Source organism: Paralichthys olivaceus, chromosome 15, assembly GCF_024713975.1.
Source record: "Paralichthys olivaceus isolate ysfri-2021 chromosome 15, ASM2471397v2, whole genome shotgun sequence".
Taxonomy (NCBI): Eukaryota; Metazoa; Chordata; class Actinopteri; order Pleuronectiformes; family Paralichthyidae; genus Paralichthys; species Paralichthys olivaceus.
This window is the reverse complement of record NC_091107.1, coordinates 585,429-605,000: the sequence shown is the minus strand read 5'-3', so window position 1 is coordinate 605,000 and position 19,572 is coordinate 585,429. Positions and strand designations below refer to the sequence as shown.

The 19,572-nt window shown below is 43.8% G+C and overlaps 3 protein-coding genes across 12 annotated transcripts in view; all 3 read left to right on the top strand.

Moving 5' to 3' along the window:
- The window catches only part of LOC109643346 (stromal interaction molecule 1-like), a 12,055-nt gene extending 7,548 nt beyond the window's left edge, over positions 1 to 4,507 (top strand). For 4 of the 10 annotated variants that reach the window (XM_069539424.1, XM_069539423.1, XM_069539425.1 and 1 more), the window contains exons 9-14: positions 1 to 55; positions 188 to 288; positions 507 to 742; positions 1,330 to 1,416; positions 2,414 to 2,477; positions 3,358 to 4,507. The exon at positions 1 to 55 is cut by the window's left edge and continues 113 nt beyond it. In XM_069539424.1, coding sequence (XP_069395525.1) covers positions 1 to 55; positions 188 to 288; positions 507 to 742; positions 1,330 to 1,416; positions 2,414 to 2,477; positions 3,358 to 3,754 — 940 coding nt within the window. In that variant the 3' untranslated portion in view covers positions 3,755 to 4,507. Of the gene's footprint in view, positions 56 to 187; positions 289 to 506; positions 743 to 1,329; positions 1,456 to 2,413; positions 2,478 to 3,357 lie in introns of all 10 variants that reach the window. The other 6 variants (XM_069539422.1, XM_069539420.1, XM_069539421.1 and 3 more) reach the window with 3 other exon arrangements.
- A 228-nt stretch (positions 4,508 to 4,735) lies between these two features.
- On the top strand, positions 4,736 to 11,085 carry dub (duboraya). The gene is made up of 7 exons (XM_020108437.2): positions 4,736 to 6,050; positions 9,200 to 9,289; positions 9,372 to 9,440; positions 9,578 to 9,646; positions 9,724 to 9,969; positions 10,120 to 10,485; positions 10,612 to 11,085. The coding sequence occupies exons 1-7, from the start codon at positions 5,829 to 5,831 to the stop codon at positions 10,642 to 10,644; spliced, it is 1,095 nt and encodes a 364-aa protein (XP_019963996.2). The 5' UTR covers positions 4,736 to 5,828; the 3' UTR covers positions 10,645 to 11,085.
- Positions 11,086 to 13,165: 2,080 nt separating this feature from the next.
- Positions 13,166 to 17,150, top strand: guca1d (guanylate cyclase activator 1d). Its single transcript, XM_069539433.1, has 4 exons — positions 13,166 to 13,914; positions 14,949 to 15,098; positions 16,728 to 16,815; positions 16,893 to 17,150. Exons 1-4 carry the CDS (start codon positions 13,720 to 13,722, stop codon positions 17,015 to 17,017), a joined length of 558 nt encoding a protein of 185 aa, XP_069395534.1. The 5' UTR covers positions 13,166 to 13,719; the 3' UTR covers positions 17,018 to 17,150.
- Positions 17,151 to 19,572: the final 2,422 nt, after the last annotated feature.

Genomic DNA, 19,572 nt, shown 5'->3' with positions numbered 1-19,572 from the left:
TTATAACATCAAGAAACAGAACTCAGAGAAACAACTACTGCAGGCCAGAGAGGGGGTGAGGACACACACACACACACACACACACACACACACACACTCACACTCACACACACACACACACACACACACACACACACACACACAGACACTCACTCACTCACTCACCAATGAAGATTTATCGTTTCAGGCAGAGAAGATCAAGAAGAAGAGGAGTTCTCTGTTCGGGACGTTTCACGTCGCTCACAGCTCGTCACTGGACGACGTCGACCACAAGATCTTGTCGGCCAAGTGAGTGACCTTTGACCCTGGACATGTCCGGAGCTGTAACGTAACTAAGTGCAGTTCTTACAGTCTTCTACTTTATATTTGCACAGTTTATATTCAGTGTTTTTATATGAATTCTAAAAGATTAAACCTGTGAACTCATTTAAAACGTCTCAGGTCGTTACTTTTTGTTGTCAGATAAAACTGTCGAGTACTTCAGTTAGGTGGAACCCCTCTCTCAGACAGGCGCTGGCGGAGGTGACGGCCGCGTTGCGGGAGAAACTCCACCGCTGGCAGCAGATCGAGTCTCTCACTGGTTTCTCTTTGGTCAACAACCCGGGACTCGGAGCGCTGGCAGCCGCCCTCAACCTGGACCCGTCCATCCTCGGCCTGCGACCTCCGACCCCGCAGCACCTCCTGCTCTCTGACGACCTCGACGACATGGATGAGGACATCCTGTCTCCTGGGACGCTGCAGTGTGAGTCTACATTTACTTGTTAGTTAATTAGTTCCTGACAAACGTTGAAATTCAGATGTGATCAGACGACACAGCGAGCAGCAGGTGGAGCCAATCACCTGGATCGCCCCCTGGTGGAAATAAATACACACGATTGTTCAAGTGTCGATGCTGAGAGCATTGTGGGTGGGGCCTCCATACTGTGGCTCCACCCCACGATCACTACTGCACAGACTTCGACTGCAAATGATGTCATCACCACAAGATGGCAGCGTTTGTATCTGAGATATTTTACAGGCGGTGGGGTCGTCTTTATTTTCAGTCTGTGGTTTGAAAATGTAAAATCTAAAATAAAACTTTGAAGGAAACGTAGAAACTTTAGTTTTTATCAAACAGGAGGAAACAGTGAGTTTGTTGGGGACTATTTTCAGCGGCAGATTCCTCCACGTGTGTTACCGTAGTGATGAGGCCCAGAGGAACCTCCCACCGACAGGAAGGAGAAATAAAGTCTGTCGATTTACCCTTTAACTCTTTTCCTGTTGTCTCCGCCCCCCTGTCATTGGTTCCTCCTTTCTTGGCGTCTCTCTCTCTCGATTGGCTCCCTCCAGATGCAGCGTGGCAGATGGACCGGCGAGTGAGCGACCTCTGGCCCCTGAGTGGCATCGCAGATTCACAGTCGTCATGGAAACACTCTGGTTGGCCCCTCCCCCTTCCCACCTGCCCCTCTCTGATTGGTTCATACCTCTTTAACTTTGATTGACGATTTCCGCTCTCAGTCAAAACCTGGAAATTAGAAATATTTGAGAAAAAAAAATCTTAATTGATTAAAGGAAAACAAAAAAAGTACGATAGATTTCTAGTCTTTAATATTTACAGAAGCAAATGTTTTATTCTTTTATATGTTTCAATAACCTTCCTTCATTCAGTCCTGCACAGCTGCTGTCGTCACATTTTAAATATTTTATAAATATGAATCTTCCTCATCAACATACATAATCATAGAACTATTTTTTTATTTTATTATTCTTGAGTTTGTTTAGGAAACAAAACGACCAGGATCATTTTGAACTTGATCATCATCTGAATTTCTTTAAATTTAATTTGATTCAATGATCCATGAAATCAAAATGTTCATAAACAAACGGAGGAATGAACCAATCACAGGTGGTGTTCACGTGAGCTTCTGAGAAAAGTCGAAGATCAGATGTGAAATAACTAAATTTATTTTGAAAATCACTGAACAAAGCAGCTGACATTGTTAAATGTACGACAGCAGGTGTGCACCTGAACGCCTCCTCACCTGAACGGCTCCTCCTCTTCCTCCCTCGGCGTGGTCGCACCAGACGAAGCTGGGCGGAGCTTCTCCTCTGCTTCACTCATCACCACCTGCATTAACGCGTTTCTCTTCACTAACGTCGTTCACAGGTTCTCAGCTCAAACGTTTCAGCTTCGACAGATTTAAACAAAAATCAGCACCGATTTTAAAAAGAGAAAAAATCCTCTGAGCAGAAAACGTTTCTGGATATTTTATCATAAACTGTCTTGTTTTTAAAACACGTTCAAACGTCAGAAGCTGATTCGTCTCTGAGCTTCACTTTCTCCTAATGCAGAGGAAAAAAACTGCTTCCTGTTTGTAAGCCAAACTTCCCTTGAAGTGACTTTCAAATTAAAACTTGTTCTACTCTCCTGCAGCTCAGAGTCTGATGCCCTTGCGACAGCGGACGGGAGACCCCGCTCTGATGTTCAGCTCTCAGAGGTTGGTTGAAGGGCGGGGCTTACCTATACAAGATGGGTGTGGTCTACCCACTTCCACCCGCCCTCCCATAGGCCACGCCCGGCAGAATCGCAGCCGCTCTATTGGCCAGCTGGAGTTCCTCCCTGTACCGTCGCCCTCTCTCTCTTCCTCCCTGTCTCACCCCTCTATCAGCCCTCCCTCTCCTCCTCCCCTCCCCCTCCTCTCCTTCTGTCCTCCTGCTAACTCCGACTCCTCCTCCTCGTACACCGAGAGCACCGCCCACATTTCTGCTCTGCTCTTTCGATCTTCTTACTTCCACTCTCTGGAGGCGACGTCCAGCCTCTCGCCTGCAGGGGGAGCTATAACGAACCAGATGCAACGCTGTCGCTCCGGCAGCTTCGGGTATCTTCTCTCTGCACGACTTGTCCAATGTTACTGACCAACTAAAAAGACGGGAAACTAAAATCAGTGACGTCACTCATGAAACATTTGATTTGATCTTAATTTATGTTCAACAACTGTTTTAAATCTTTTGTCTGATTCATCGTTGTTTTCTTATTTTCAAAATATTGGAAGAAAAAAATGTCATTATATCATTAACGCCACATTTCATCTAAACCTCTGACATCTTTTCTTCTAACTTTCTCCTTAATGCTGAAGTTTTTCCGTCTTGTTGGACTTTTGTTATCGGATGACAGAAATATCTCACAGAGTTTGATGGAAGATGAATCGACTGTTTCTAGCTTCAGGGCTAAGACAGTTCTAGCATGCTATCTGACTAATGTTAGCATTTAGCGCTCTGTGTTCAGCCTGAAGAGTCGAGTGTCTGTACGAACTTAAACTGGAACCAACATGTTACATCAGAATCTGTTAACGACATTATTCTCTCTTCCTTCGTCAGGGACATTATGAACCGCTCAGACTCTGACTCCTCCCTCCCACTCTCTCCTGGCGAATCACGAGGTCTGTACAGCCTCAAGCCCCTCCTCCTGCCCTCTGGGCCCCACCCCCTGCAGGGTCAGGGTTCTGGGCTCGTTGGAAGCTTGGAGAAGAGCTCCAGCCTCGGGGAGCTGAGGGGCAGTCCTGCCCCCGTCCTCGCCTCCTCCTGCTCCACCCACTCCCTCTGCATCACGCCAGACCGTCACGTCGCCTCCTCCTCTGCCTCGCCCTGCTCGTCGGGCCCCCAGTTCCTGACCAGGAGAAGCCCGGTGGAGGAGGACAGAGGCGATGAGTCGTCCAGCAGCCGGAAGAGAAACACGTTCAATAAGATCTTCAAGAAGAAGCAGGGACGTCATTGATTCTCAGTTCCAGGAAAAATCCCACAAACCTGCTGCGGAGTCACGACGAGACTCTAACCTTCATCAGAGGAAACTTCACTCGTCTGCTTTTCGGACCTAGTTTGATCTTTGCTCTCCGTTACACTGAGTAGAGATCAGATTCAGACACGAAGACGGATGAGTTTGAGGAGGACTGATGAAGACAGTCAAATAAAACAGTTGAGAGACTTTTCCATCTTCTTTTCTTTTTTCATATTTACACATCAGAGTGGATTTAAAGGTTTAGCAGATGAAACGCTCAGTTTTTTTCAGGATGGTGCTGATTGTGAATAAAGACGAAGGACATGACGACTCCCAATAGTGAAGCCAAATCATCCGGATCACTGAAACCCCTCCTCCATGTTAGCAGATGGGACATGGATCAGACTAAAAGAGTAGACGTTAAATAAATCACCACAAGATGGCGGCGTTCATATCTGAGACATTGTGGTTTCATTTTTGTTCAACAGGAGGAAGTGGAGACGTGTCATCGTCTTTATTGACTGTTAGTGATCATGTTTCACATGAAGAATATAAAGAGAGATTTCAAACAGTGACATCACCATCATGAAAACAGAGACTGACGTGATTTTGTTTAATTTATTTTCACTGTTTGATTTTCACCTGTAGAAGAAATGTAGGATTTTTATTGTTACACACGGTAATAAATCAACTTGTGTGTGTGAGGCAGGATGTGAAGTTTAAATAAAGTTAACTTTATTTATTCTGAACAAAGATGAATGTCAAACTGTTTGTTTTAAGAAACCAGCTGTCAGCGAGAGAACTTCATTACCCACAATGCAATAAACTACACAGTTCTCACAGGTCAGAAAGAAAAAAGGTTCAAAGTCAAAACAAACATGATTAAAGTTCACTCTCATGAAGAGGAAGGCATGTAACCACCGGGTGGCAGCACAGAGCCGCAGATCTTTAACAACAGGCTGAAGAGAAGAAACATTTTATTTTAATCTGAGTTTAAATTTAGTTTTAGTTCTTCATCTGTGGATGAGGAACAAACTCAGTGTTTTAAATATCAGAGATTCACAGCAACACGTCAACGTATTTGACTTTTTTCTGTTTCATGTGGATCAATAATAAATTATTCTTTTATTTCAGTGTCGTAAAAATCTCAGACATTATTTAAACTTCATCTTCTTCCTTCATCTTTCACACATGATAATATTTCTCATTTCTTTCTACATGAATCTGACGATAGAGGGTTTGAAAAGTTGTCGGGGTTTTTTCTGGGACACAGTTGTTTTTTTTTTTAACGTTCACAGAAGCCGCAATGTTGCGTAACACTTCTGTTCACATTTCCGGTGGCGTTCACCAAACCTTATAAGGTTTTCTCCTTCATAATGCAGCCGCTGTTTTTCCGGGTCTTCTCTCCTCCAACCACGTCCTGTGTTTCAGCTCGAAGCCGTTTGGTCAAAAGACAAACTGACGCTTCGTTGTTTTGACATTAGATGTTTTCATCGTGTTCAGGTGGTTTGTGAATCTTGAAAAACAGTTTCAGATCCAGAAAACAAGAGTAAAAAAAATCCTTCATGTTTTTTTGTCCTCGTTCATCCCTGTGATTCACCATGAACGTCGGTTTGAGGTTCTGTCGTTTAAGCAACGAGCACCGAGGTGGTGAAGAGGCAGAAGTGAAGAAACAAAAAGAAGAAATGAAAGAAGATATTTTCTTTCTGCTCGTGTGACTCAACTTCCTCCAGAAAACCGAAGACAACAACGAGCAGCAGGTTCCTCTTTGTGTCTCTTGATGAGTGAGAGCGTTCAAAGAGCTGCAGCTCTTAAAGTTTCTGCTCCGAACTCTGAGATGTTCATATAAAACACCTGCAGTGCATTCTGGTCTATAGAGAGAAAATCTGAGGATCAGAATCTTGAGATATATTTAATGGATCCAACTGAACTACATCATGTTGAAGTGAACTGGAATGAATTCATTAAATTGACCTAAAATAAATAAATTATACTTTTTAAATTGAATGAGTTAGTTGAATAAACATGAAGCTGTAGATCAACACAGAGAGAAATGATCCACATGTGACGGAACATGAGCTGCACCTCTCTCTCTCTCTCTCTCTCTCTCTCTCTCTTTCTCTGTGTATATTTGAATGCCCCCCCGTGTATTTGTATCTCTCTCTCTCTCTCTCTCTCTCTCTCTGTAGTGACTCTGGTTCTATATTTAACCTGCAGGCCTGCTCGCTCGCTCGCGCTCTCTCTCTTTCACACACACTTGACAAACGAGGCCACAGAGTTGACGAGCAGGATGGAGGTAAAGCTTCTAACTTGTGTACTGTTATTATTCAGTGTGTGTGCGTGTGTTTAACGTGGATCATGTCGCACTGTGAAGGACAGACGGTTAAATGTAAAATGTTTTTCTAGTTTAAGGATGAAGCTGCAATTTAAATTCCACAAACAGTTTCTGTCACATTTCAACACGTCATCGTGGTTTTTGAGGTGAAGTGTTGTCAGATCATTTTCATTAATTGTTTGTTTAGCAGCCGAATGAACCGGAAGATCTTCTACAGTGTGACGGACACTTTCATTTCATACTTATTTTAATTTTCTCTTTAGAAATTCAAGTATTTACCACTTATTTTACAGACTCAGGTGAAATATCAGAATATTGTCAAATTTCATAAGATCTTAGATCAAAGGCCGGATATCAGAGTTTTTCCGACAGCACTTGAACGCAGCACATGTGGATCAGAAACATTTCTCTCTGTGACAAACGTCACAAACGTCCGCAGATAAAATTCGAACGATCTCAAACATGAAACACGAGGTGGGAACAGGTTCAATTATTCTGACCTCATTTTAAAGTTTGATTTCCTCGTCACCCAAATAAACACGTTTTCTTCTACACAAAAACACACGTCTGCAAAACGTATTTGAATTTTGTTGCGTTGATGGTTTATTGTGTGACATGTGATCTCTGACGTGGAGGTTACTACAGGTCGCTGAGCCGCACCATCACAACAACACAACTTTATATCGACAGCATCGTGTCAGTCAACGGAGACGAAGACACGTTATTTACTGCGAGTTCATAAACACAGATTCTGAAAGAAACACGTTAGTGACTCTTTGATTATATTTTACAGATATTTTACTGGAATGTGTTTTTCATTGAAACAATTGATAAAGAATAAGTTTGGTGAAACATTTTCAGTTTGATGGATTCACTGTGTTTCCATTTTTAAAGCATTTTAATTTCCTGCAAGTAAAGTTTCATGGAAAACATGTTCCAGATTTGAGCCTGACTCATATTATATATTGATAAAGATCTAAATATTGTTCAGGCTCTAATTGGTTGAGTCTCTGACAGAAATGTGTTTGTTATGAAAACTTTTATTTGACTGAATAAACGATGTAGTATTTATGTTTATATTTTCTTTCTATATATTTGGTTGAATTTTTATTTCTAATAAAGTTTATGTTTAAAGTACCTGTCATCTCTTTGACACGAGAGAAGTGACATCTGTGGAATAACTGACAGTTTTTAAATTTAATATAAGCATCGTTATTGGCCCTAAAAACCGTTTTCTTCTTCTTCTGTTTATTACAGGCATATTCTCTGTGTAACACAGCCTGTGCTGCCACCTAGTGACAACACTTGTTTTTACATACCGTACAAACTTTCAGCGAATAATACAAACTAATGTGAGGTCATGTGATGTCACCTGAGTCAGCTCTGTTACCTGAATGAAACCCATGAGTCACTTCTGAAGGCAGAATAACAGTTGTGAGTGTGACAGCAAAGGCTCATGGGAGCTGTAGTTGTTGAGGGAGAAATATGATGAATGTTGATGAGCTGAAGAAAATCCTGAGTGAAATGTTATGTTTAGTAATTATATGTGAGAGACTGAACAGCAGCTGGTACACACACACACACACACACACACACACACACACTCACTCACACACACACACTCACACACACACACACACACTCACACACACACACACACACACACACACACACACTCACACACACACACACACACAGAGAGAAAGAGGAAGCGGTTTAACGGTTTTTTCATTACTTGCTGCCTTTAGCCTTTTGATGACTAAAAACAATATTTGGGTGTGTGTGTCCTGTGTGTGTGTCCTGTGTGTGTGTGTGTGTTCTGTGTGTGTGTGTGTGTGTGTGTTCAGCGATGTGATTTCATTATCTGTTGAATGTCAGCAATGTGAGACCTTCAGCTGAAATAGACATGGATCAACCTCACGTCAACAGCTGTTATTGTGTGTGTGTGTGTTCTATGTGTGTGTGTCTCCCTCTGCCCTCATGTGTTTGGACGGATGAAGCCAGTGAGGGATGATGTATATAAGTTTGTTGGTGGTAGAGTTTATTACCTTCACTGCAGCCGGCCAGCAGGTGGCGATCAGGAGGATTTGGCTTCACTATACGGAGCCGTCATGTCGTCCATCTTTATTTACAGTCTGTGGGTGGGATTAATAGTTGTAGTATTACAGTGGGCGTGGTCTTGAAGAATGATATTGTTACTTGTTGCTATGACTCCAGTCAACACTGTCGCTCTCTGACCCATCAGACGATGATGTGATCTCACACACACTCACACACACACACTCACACACACACTCACACTCACACACACTCACACTCACACACACACGCGCACACATGGAATTACCTGCCACACGGGGGCGCTCCAACCATACAACAACAACACTGTTTGAACAGCGTGTTCAGGCTGTAGTTTAATATTTAATATATTTGATTGACATATTCTACACGTCATGATGGACACTAGGAAACAACGGGCCCCTTGACACTGATATATAAAAGGCCCCACCCTCCTACAGAGCAGAAAACCCCGCCCACACTGTCTGTGATGACGTCTCGTGTGTCAGACCAGTCGTGACTGTCGGTTCAGGCTGCGTCCAAACGTTTTCATTTTAAAACTAAAACCAACTTTGTCCAAACTCACACACGTCACATGACTATTCACCTACACTGGTCATGTGATGTAAACAGGAAGTAGAGTGTCTCCTCTGCAGTTGGTTGCTCAGCAACAGGAACTCCTCTGAAGGAGCAGTGATGGTGAAAAGTCAGAGCAGAGATTTCTTTTCTCTTTTCTGGAACTGTTCCTGACAGGAAGTGTTAGCGACGCTCTGTGTTCACCGCTGGTAGTCGAGTCACGTGACTGATGAGAACCAATCAGAAGAGAACGTGGGCGTGTGCATCAATTGTTTTTACTACAGAACCATTTTCAAACTAAAACAAGACCAGCAACGTCCACAAAAGTCTCATATAGTTGTGGACGGAGCCTTTTACAGTAGTTGTAGTACTGGAGTTGCCATGGTAACTGTGTATTTTCTATCTGATCGATCATGAAACTTAAGTGTTGTTGGTATTCACCTCTCTCTCTCTCTCTCTCTCTCTCTCTCTCTCAGGAGGAGGCTACGACACAGCCCTCGGTGGCTGAACTCGCAGGAAGGTTCAGAGGCTCAGCTCCTCCACATGATGGCGCTGTGAAAGACACGGTGAGTTCAACGTCAGTTCAGACACAAACTCAGGATCGACCCTTTAACATATCACAGCCACAGTTTTATTATTTCTCACCAGGAGAAGCCGGTGAGACGTCGACCTCCTCGTTCACTACAGCTGCCGAAAACACACGGAGACGACGAGGAGGTGAGGGGGGGGGGGGGTCTGAATTAAATCAAAATCAGAAAGAAACAACAAAACAATATGAAACATCCAAACTTGTTTCCTTTGTCTGTGTGTGTGTGTGTGTGTGTGTATGTGTATGTGTGTATGTGTGTGTGCAGCCTCCAGGTGTCACCTCACCTCTTCCCGCCAAAACCAAGAGGAACTCTGCTCTGATCGAGAAGCTCCAGGTGAGTAGTGCTGCCCCCTGCTGCTGTGTACAGAGAGATGCACTCTGACGTCTGCCTCTCTCTCTCTCTCTGCGTAGGCCTCCCTCGCTCTCTCTCCCTCGGCCCAGCTGACGTCACCAAAGAGCCCCGCCTTCAGGCTGCTGCCTCCCGCCTTCCCCCTTCCCTCCCCCGGCTCCGCCCCAGTAACCACGCTAACCACCTCCTCCACTGCGACTCCCACCTGCCCAGTCGCCTCTTCACCAGTAACTGAGGAGGAGGGGCCTGTCTCCTTTGAGGCCCCTCCCATAGTGGAGGAGGGGTCCATCCTGTCGAGTATCAACAAGGTCTGATTTAAAAGACACACAACACGACCACAAAGACACACAACGCCACAAAGACACACAACGCCACAAAGACACATTTGTTTATCACAGTGAATAACCAAGTAATAGTAACTTTCTAATAACTGACTTTCTCTACCCTGATTTGTCCAGAGCCGAGCTCGTCACTCCATTCGGCGACGCCCTCCATCCCGCCGCCACAGGGAGTCCAGCAGCGGAGACGACGCTGGAGTCGCTAATGACGTAGAAGAGAAAACAACAGCAGGAGAAGAAGTTTTTAAGACAAATGATAAAACAGATGCTTCAACATGTGAAACACAATCCCACCGAGACGATCAGTCAAAGACCAGAGAAGAAGAAGACGAAGAGAAGAAGGAGCGAGTAAATGGACGGATGGGAAGAGACGAGGGAGACAGATCTTCTTCAGGACGAGAAGAGAAGGAAGCTCCGGAGAAAAGATCTGAGCAAGCACACAAGGAAGAAGAGACTGAAGGAACGACAGAAGAAGAAAAGAGTGAGGTGAGTCTCATTCATTCATTCACACAAAAACATGCTAAGATACAAAACCTCAAAGATACAAAAATCTACCTGACGTCGTGGATATTTTCTTCAGGAGCTTGTGAATCTTTTTTTTTTCTCCGTCAGCTCCATGAAGATCCAGATGTTCAGATGAGTTGAAATCAGAGGGTCGTGATCTGAAAGGCCTGAACACTGGAGACGAACGTTTCTTCATCTGTGACGTGAAGACGACGTGAAGACGACATGAAGACGAAGATGAAGACGACCTGAGGAAACTTGTTTTTACTTTTTTTACTCTGCGATGACACATTTGAACCTTTTTATAAGAATCTGATGTTTTCTCAGCGTTCAGCGAAGAATTCTTACTTTGAACCAACATTTTACTTTAAACTAATAATCTTGTTTCTTGGTCAGAGTGAAAACCTGAAGTATTATTTTTTGCAACACGACTGAAAGTCAAAGTTTTTGTTCAATATAAAACTGCACCAAAGCTCAGCAGGTTAAAAAAACCTGTAACTTCTGTGAAAAGTTTTCAAACTGGAGACGTCATGTTGTGACTCAAAGTCTGAAAGTGAAATAAAAAGACATATTTTTGCTAAATACTGTTTTTGACGCCCTGGTGTGTTTTACTTTCAGAGTTTCACAGTTGAAGAAGAAATACGTGGATTTGTTTTGACTCAAAACAGCAATAGAAAATACTAAAGTACATCAAATCGTCAAGTATCATTCCGTCTTGAGCTCAAGTATCGAGTAGATAGTGGATTAGTATGGGTGGGTTTTATGACCTATACTGCAACCAGCCACCAGAGGGAGATCCAGATGTTTCCTGTGGTCCATCTTTAGCTACATTCATTGGTTTGGTTTGTCCGTTGTGCACGTCCTCAAAAAGATGCAATATGCTCACGGACATTAGGGGGCAGTGTAGAGCAGAGAGGTTGGCCGCAGTGAAACCACAGATCAGGTGTGAAACATCCACCAATCATCAGTCGCCTGAACGGGACACAGGAATTGACTGATTCACATGAAATAATAATGTTAGCATGTTTATTGTTTATCATTCATTAGCTCTGTGGGGCCCTCTAGAGGAATCCTCCAGTAGCACAGGTATGTCACAGTGGAGCGTTGACCTGAACACAAGGTTAAAATTTGTTGAAGCAGGAGAGACGCAGCGTCCTGTGAGGACGCAGCGTCCTGTGAGGACGCAGCAGGTGGCGTCCTCACAGAAGGTGAATCGGTGATGAACTGTACTTACGGCTCAGAGAAACAAGGATTTCTCACAGCTGGCTCGTCTCCACACGACTCAGAGACTTAATCTGCAGGACTGAAGAGAAGGATCTGGAAGGAGGAGGAAACAAGTCCAGAGGCATGCTGGGAAACTATAGTCCTACTGATGTTAAGGTGAAAAGACAACTACAAATCCCAGAAAGCATTGCTGTATATAACCATATATGGGTGGGGCCAGAGGTTTTTTGGTCCCAAAAGGTTGAAGATGAAAGATTCTCAGTCTACGTCCTGACGGACAATGATCAGCAGCATCAAACCACCGTGTCGTCACCCAGTGGGTTGTGAGTTGCTGTTCCGAAGCCTCGGTTTGACATTTTGTCCATCTTGGTTTTCTGGAACCACAAATAACCATTTGACCGAGAGCTGGAGGACACGCCCACCTACACCTGCACCCATTGGAAGGTACCAGCTGTCAATCACACTGTGGTATCCACGCCCCCAACTGCATGAAGATCAGATGTTTGAAGACTTGAGACGAGAGAATGAGACAAAAACTCCTGAGGACAAAGTTTACTGACGTTATAAAGTGAGAAGAGTCATTTTCTATAGAAACTACCAGAGGAGTCGCCCCCTGGATGCAGAGTCTGTTATAAACCTGTGAGCAGCTGGACTGATGTCATCAGGTATCTTGGTTGACGTAAACAACGTAAACATAGATGTGTCCGCAGCGTTCGGCCGAACATCAGCTGGAAACATTTTAGCAGCTGATCCATTTCTCAGCACCGAGCTCAGAAACATGAGGTCAGTTGTTGAGGTCAGTTGTTGAGGTCAGTTGTTGAGGTCAGTTGTTGGACTCTGCTCCTCCTCCATCACTGTGGGGACATTGAAGTGACTTGTTAAGCTGTGATTTATCTGCTGGCAGGACGAGCTGCACATTAACACACTCCCACATTGTTTCTCAGTAAAGCTGCTGATGCTCAGTTCTGGCTCCGATTGGAGGCGTCAGGAGGATTCAGGGTCACGTCCGAGTCCGACTCCATGATATTTGTGGGAATAACAGTACTGAACAGTGCGGGGGTCATAGTTTAAAAAGCACCTGTTCACCTGTGTGAGTTTGTGTATCGTCCAATAAGTTGAGCTTATTTTCTTTGATAAACGTTTAAACTCATTTATACGTATTGAAGTGATTTGTTTGGATCAGCGTGTCACTCATGTCATTAGAGGCTCTACCTCAACCTCTCAGCGACATGTTTGATGTGTCATGACGTCATTTACAGTCAGAGTCTGAGATGTAGTGATCGTAGAGTGGAGCCGTGGTATCGAGGTCCAGTTGTAACATGTTGGATTTTTTTTGTTTGGTCTATGTACCGTCTGCTAACGTGGAGGAGTTTATGACCTATACTGCACTCAGCCACCAGGGGACGATCCAGATGACTTGGCTGTACAAGCTCTTTCTTTATTTTCAGTCTGTGATGGAGACAGAAACACAAACCTCATTAAAAGCTGAACATTCTCAGTATTTTGGTGTGAAAGTGAGGAACGTCTCTGTCGGACCCAGGTGAGTTATATAACCATCTTGGTTCCAGGGCCGGCAGGTAAAGCCTCTTGAGGCCTCTGGCAGCGGCGTCCTCCAGCAGAGCGGCCTGATCTCATTAGGTTGTTTATTTTCGGTGCTTCTTTGATTCTTCCTCCAGGTCCTAAGAGGGTTAGAGAGTCCTGAGGTTTGCTCTCAGTCTGCAGAGTCACTGCAGCCTGGATGTGGGCCGGCCTGCTGCTGAAGACTGCTGGCCTCGCCGCCGACGCTGCAGATATTTCACCCTGTCCCTCGCCTCTGTTCCTGCTGAGGACAGTAGACTACAAGCTCTGATCATCTTCTTCCATCACCGACGATCTATGGACGGCGACTTTTCTTCTCTGTTTCATTTCTGAGACCTCGTGTCCGTCCTCTCAAAGTGACTCTTCTGTGGGTTTGTCCGTCTTCGCCTTGGTTGCACCCGTCGGACCACACCCATGGGGAACCACGGCTCGAACCTGGAAGACATCCTGGCAGAGGACATGCACCACTGGTACAACAAGTTCATGCGAGAGTCTCCGTCAGGCCTCATCACGCTGTTCGAGCTGAAGGCCATTCTGGGCTTGAAGGGCATGAATGAGGACGCCAACGGCTACGTGGACCAGGTGTTCTACACCTTCGACATGGATGGGGTGCGACACACACACACACACACACACACACACACACACACACACACACACACACACACAAAACTGTCTTTTAATCTGCTCTGTTGCGTCATGAGTGTGTGTGTGTGTGTGTGTGTGTGTGTGTGTTTGTGTGTGAAAAAACACATTCAATTAACACAAAAATAAATTGATGAAAACTTAACAACACGTATAAATTGTACAAAGCGACAACAAACCTTCGTCCTTCATATTAGTTTAAAAATCACCTGAGTCATAGTTTGGAGACAGAAAGTGAAAAATATCATCCATAACTTTTACGGTGAGATGAGAAACGTGACATGATGATGTGCTGACGGAGCTCTGACCTCTGACCCAGCTTCACCTCCGTCTCTGAACTGAGGTGAAGCTGGGTCACCAGCTCCATGTCCAGGGCTGCACCAAAGCTCAGGGGCCACCGGGGGCCCCACTCGCACTAAAACAATTCATAAACCCATCGTAATGTTTGCAATGCGACGGTTTAACTAATTAATCAACTGAACTGTTTCACCTTTTAAACATTTAAACTTCTCATGGTTTTCACATGTGAACCGATAAAGACGGTGACACGTGACTGAAGACGTTAAAAAGAAGTAAACCAAACTACAAATATCTCAAAAACCTTTATGCTGACATTCTGTGCTTTTATTTTGAAGGTTAGGAAGATGAGGAACTAGAGCCGGGATCAAGTCCTGCGACATCTGCAGATTTAGATTTGAACGTTTTAATGTTTTAAATTCTGTAGAGTCAGAGATCATCAGTACGATGGCTCTGAAGAAAACACCTCATCATAAAACACGTTTCATCAGCGTTTCTCTTCTGTTGTGATTTGTTGTGTTCACCTTCACGCTGCTCAGACACTCATCGTCTCGTTCACATTTACCTTCAGTTGTTGCGATAAAGGTTTTTCACTCAAAGTGATGTGTTGGTTATTTGAATGAGGATTGAATTTAGGATTTTTGAGAAAAATTAATGAAACCTTGATCACGAGTGTAACCTCCGTCCTTTGTTTTCTACAGGACGGCTACATAGACTTCGTGGAATATATCGCCGCCATCAGTCTGATGCTGAAAGGAGAAATCAACCAGAAACTAAAGTGGTACTTCAAACTGTTTGACCAGGACGGCAACGGAAAGATCGACAAGGACGAACTGGAGACCATCTTCTCGGTAAAGAGGCTCGGAGCAAAACGCACTAACGAGAACAGGGTCCAATTAAAGTTGATGTTGTAAAAACAGTCGCAGCAACAAACTGTACAAATATAAATGAATGAGAACGATATTTCCAAAATCTGGAAATCTAGTCTAGAAAATAAATTGTTAATCTGTTACATCATGTTTTAACATTAATGTCAGTAATAAAACAAGAGACAATCAATTCACTTCAGCTAATTCTTTGTTCATAGGTATTACATAGATATTCAAGTTGTCAAAGAGGAGTTGTCAGTAATAGTGGAATATGTGAATCAGTATATTTTTAATTTTTTACATCCACTGTCTCACCACAGCCTCTGAGCTGGACTCAGGTCTGGTCTCTGACCTGTTCAAACCCGTCAATCTATTTCTTCTCATTTATTCCATTCAGAGGTGGATTTACTTTGTTCGGATCATTGTCCTGCTGCGTAACTCAGCTGCTCTTGAGCTTCAGGTCCTGAGCTGATGTTCAGACGTTCTCCTTCAGGATGTTCTCGTTAAGAGCAGAACTCATGGTTCCATCAGTGATGGCCGTGTTGGACTGTTGGTAGGATGTTCTTGTTGTGGAACATTATGTTCACACCAGATGTAACGGGACCTTTGTCTTCTTCGTTGAAAGTCTTGTGGGTCATTCAGATGTTTTTTAATATGCGACCAGCCGTTGTGTCGTATTTGTTCAAATTTCCCATGATGCCTTCAGACCGATGTCTTTCTCCTTGTGGAATCTTCACCAGTACTTTAGCTGTTCACCTGGGTTTTCATTTGTTCCCTTGTTTCACCACTGTTCTCTCTATTTGTAGAAAATGGTTCTCACTTAGGTTCCCAGAGACTCAGCGGTGGCTTTGTGATCCTGTCCGATGACTTTGTGTCACATTTGCTCTGAATTCCTTGAGTTGGCAGCATCACGTGATGCTTTTCTAGACCTTTAATCTACTTCACACCGTCTGGTTGCTGTGTTTGGATCGAACAGGTCTCAGTGATCCAGCCTGGGTGTCACACTGAAGCCAATTATCAGTTCAATTTGGTGGTTTGGTTGATTTCCAAACTGAACGGGAAATTACTTTTTCATAGCACTGCACCTTTCTGGTTCTAGGGAGGTGGCCAATCAGATCATAGGGACCCCTCTGGGCCCGTCCTTCTGTCCACCTCCTCTGAGTGAACCCACGCTGAATCAGCAGTGATGACTTTGCTCCGACAGAAAACTGGGCTGGATTAACTCTGAAATTAGGTGAGCGCTAATCTACTGAATGAGCTCAGGAAGTGGTCAAAGACTCCAACCCTGAGGAGGACGTCATCCCAGTCTGAAAGCCACAGTCCAGTCTGAAGATCAAGGTCCAGTCTCAGGACGAAATTAGTAAAGTGCTAATCTGCTGAACGAGCTCCAACCCAGAGGAGGACGTCATCTTAGTCTGAAAACTAGAGTCCAGTCTGAGGACAAGGGTCCAGACTTGGTCAACTTCTCTCTTTCCTTAATCCAATAGAACGTCAAAATGATCCACTGAACCCAACTCATCAAATTAATTAATTAATAAAAGTTGTTTTAAACCTTGACACCATTTGAACCTGACTATTGATCATCTGTTGTTTGTGTGTCTCCCCCTGCAGGCCATTCAGGACATCACACGGAACAGAGATATTGACCCAGAAGAGATCGTCGCACTCATATTTGAGAGGATAGACGTGAAAGGAGAAGGTAAAGAAATCCCAGTCAACTAAACATGTACAAATTTAACTCACCCATTAAAACCTCTGTCTTCCACCTCTGACCAGGTGAGTTGACACTTGAGGAGTTCATCGAAGGAGCCAGAGACCACGAGGACATCATGGACATGCTGAAGAACCTGATGGACCTGACGCCAGTGTTAGTCATCATCGTGGAGGGGCGGGCGGGATGAGAGCGCAGAGCCGGAGCTGCAGAAGGACCACAAAGACTGAAGCAGAACCCCCAATCCAAAAGAGATCAATCCACCCTCACCCCTTCAAGAAGAGAAAGACTTGTTCTACCCTTTCTGCTGTTTGCTGGTCTGGACGACGCAGCGACAATCAACAGGTGCTGAAAATATCAAACATTTCGATGGCCTGCAATTGGCCGTCCAGACTCCGCACATCCAACTGCCCCTTATCCATCTTGTCTCCAGGTGTCAGGTTGAAAAGGGAACAAAGATATCCACAGACTGTCAGTGATCTGTCTTTCAGCTCACAGGTCAGTTCCCTTCAAATTCAGTCAAACACAAAATACTTTTGAGTCCTTGTTGTTTTTAAAGATTCCAGATGTGTCCAGTGTCAAACTGTTCTGAGTGCGAACAACACCAAGAATCCCAAACTGTCAAAAATGGTCCAAATTACTACAAATTGAAATCAAACCATTTCTCAGATTAGATTCTGATTCTTTGAAATAAAGGTCCAGTGTGTAGAATTTAGTGACATCTAGTGTTGAAGTTTCGTGTTGCAGCTGAACACCCCCCCACCCCCTCCCCTTCCAAAAGTGAAGAAGAACCTGTGGAAGCCTTTAGTCGTCATAAAAACTCAAAAGGTTTTAGTTTGTTCAGTCTGGACTAATGTAAAAAACATGGCGGCCTCCGTAGAGACGGTCCCCCTCCATGTAAATATAAAGTATTTAAATATAAAGTATTTAAATATAAAGGATATTTTCTGGGGTAAAGAAAACTACACTTCATATAATTTAGATGAAATGAAGTAGTGAAATCATCATGAGGATTATTCTAGATTAAATTTCTGCCAATAGAAACTTAAATCTTACACACTGGAGCTTTAATGAAACCAGACTTCATTCATACATTATCAAATTTGCCAATCTGAACTTTTGTTTTTCGACAGCTTGTGTACAAACTTTTAACATTTGAGAATTTTTGTTTTGTAGAAGAACGTGTTCTTATTCCTCAAACTAATCGCACAGAAACTCCAACATCCAGCACCGAGACCCAGCGCAAGTCTTCAGCCTGGATTTTAGAGAAAACCGTTTAAAAAGGAGCTAATTGTACTATCGCTATGTCGCTACATTAGCATTAGCAGCGTTCTACATACAAATCTTTCAGAATCAAACATTCCAATTTCTGTCTCTGGATATAAAACAGCATCAAGCTGTTCTTTCTGTTTCTATCACTTAGCTGTAAAAACAAAGTGTCTCAATGTGTCGAGCTCCGACTGTGTCGTCCCACTGGATATTACCCATGATCCTCTGCTTCCTGACCCAGAAGAGCTGCTGCTGTAACAAACTGTTCCGAGTTCTTCATGTTTTAAAGTTTCTGCTGAACATTGGAGATAAACTCTGGTTGTTAATAACTGATCTCAGATCAGCTTCACTCTTCCACTGGAGCTGACGGAGACTCTGTCACTTCTTCTGTTCTCACACAGACCAGATCTCAAAATTCTGTGTGTTTCATTTGTGAGAGATGTTGGTGTTGCTCACAGTGCAGAGCAGAGCATGCTGGGAGTCTGTCCTGATCTTCTTAATGCTGTAACAGGTTCAGCAGCCTGAGCCGTAATGGAGCAGATTTACACAGTTTCAGCTCCGCCAGGTTTATAACTAAAGACGGAGCAGCAGCCGCCTGCAGGAGGAAAAAACCCAAAACAAAATCAAACTGTAGAACTTCCATTTTATAATATTTAATATATTTAAAACACATAGTGAGAAAATTCACTTTTCATCTCTGGTTTCCAGAGCAGCGAAGTCAAGGGGAGAATAATCCTCAACCACCTGCTCTGGAACCAGGCCACACCAGGCCACCAGGGGAGCTCTTACAAAGAAGAAGAGTTTTAAAGTAACATCACCAAACCTAACTAAGATTTTCAGGTTAAAACTGAAGTTAAAATTCTACTTAAATCCTCTTCGTGAATTCCACCAACCAGCAGCTCATAAGTGTTGGAGGAGACTCCGCTGGCTGCCTTGTTTCCATCCAGGCCAACAAATAGAACTGTCATCTGTTGGATTCTAAGTTTGGGTGACTGGTCTCTGATTCTAAAGTTAAAGGTTTTATACGATGACGAGGGAGACAGTATTGGGACGATGGAGCGGAGTGTGTGAACGTCTGTGGAGCAAACCTTCGATTATGAACTCGCACTTGATGGAACACGTGAGGAAAAGAGACAAGGCCACTTTTTCTTTAAAGCTGCTAACTGACAATAGTTACAGTCAATCTGAGCATGATGGTAAATAAAGACAATCAATGACCCAAAGTAAAGATGGACGACACACCTTCACTTCCTCTCACCATCTCTGTGCAGCCGTGATTAAACATCTACTTTGACTTTTAGTTTGGTCCCATCTGCCAAAATGGAGGAGAAGTTATAACCGTTACTGCAGCCGGACACCAGGGGGTGATCAAGATACTTTGGCTTCACTTTTTTTAGGAACCTATATGTCGTCCATCTCATTTACACTCTGCTTCTGACCTGCAGGTTAGCATCAAAGCTAACAGTTCTTATTGTG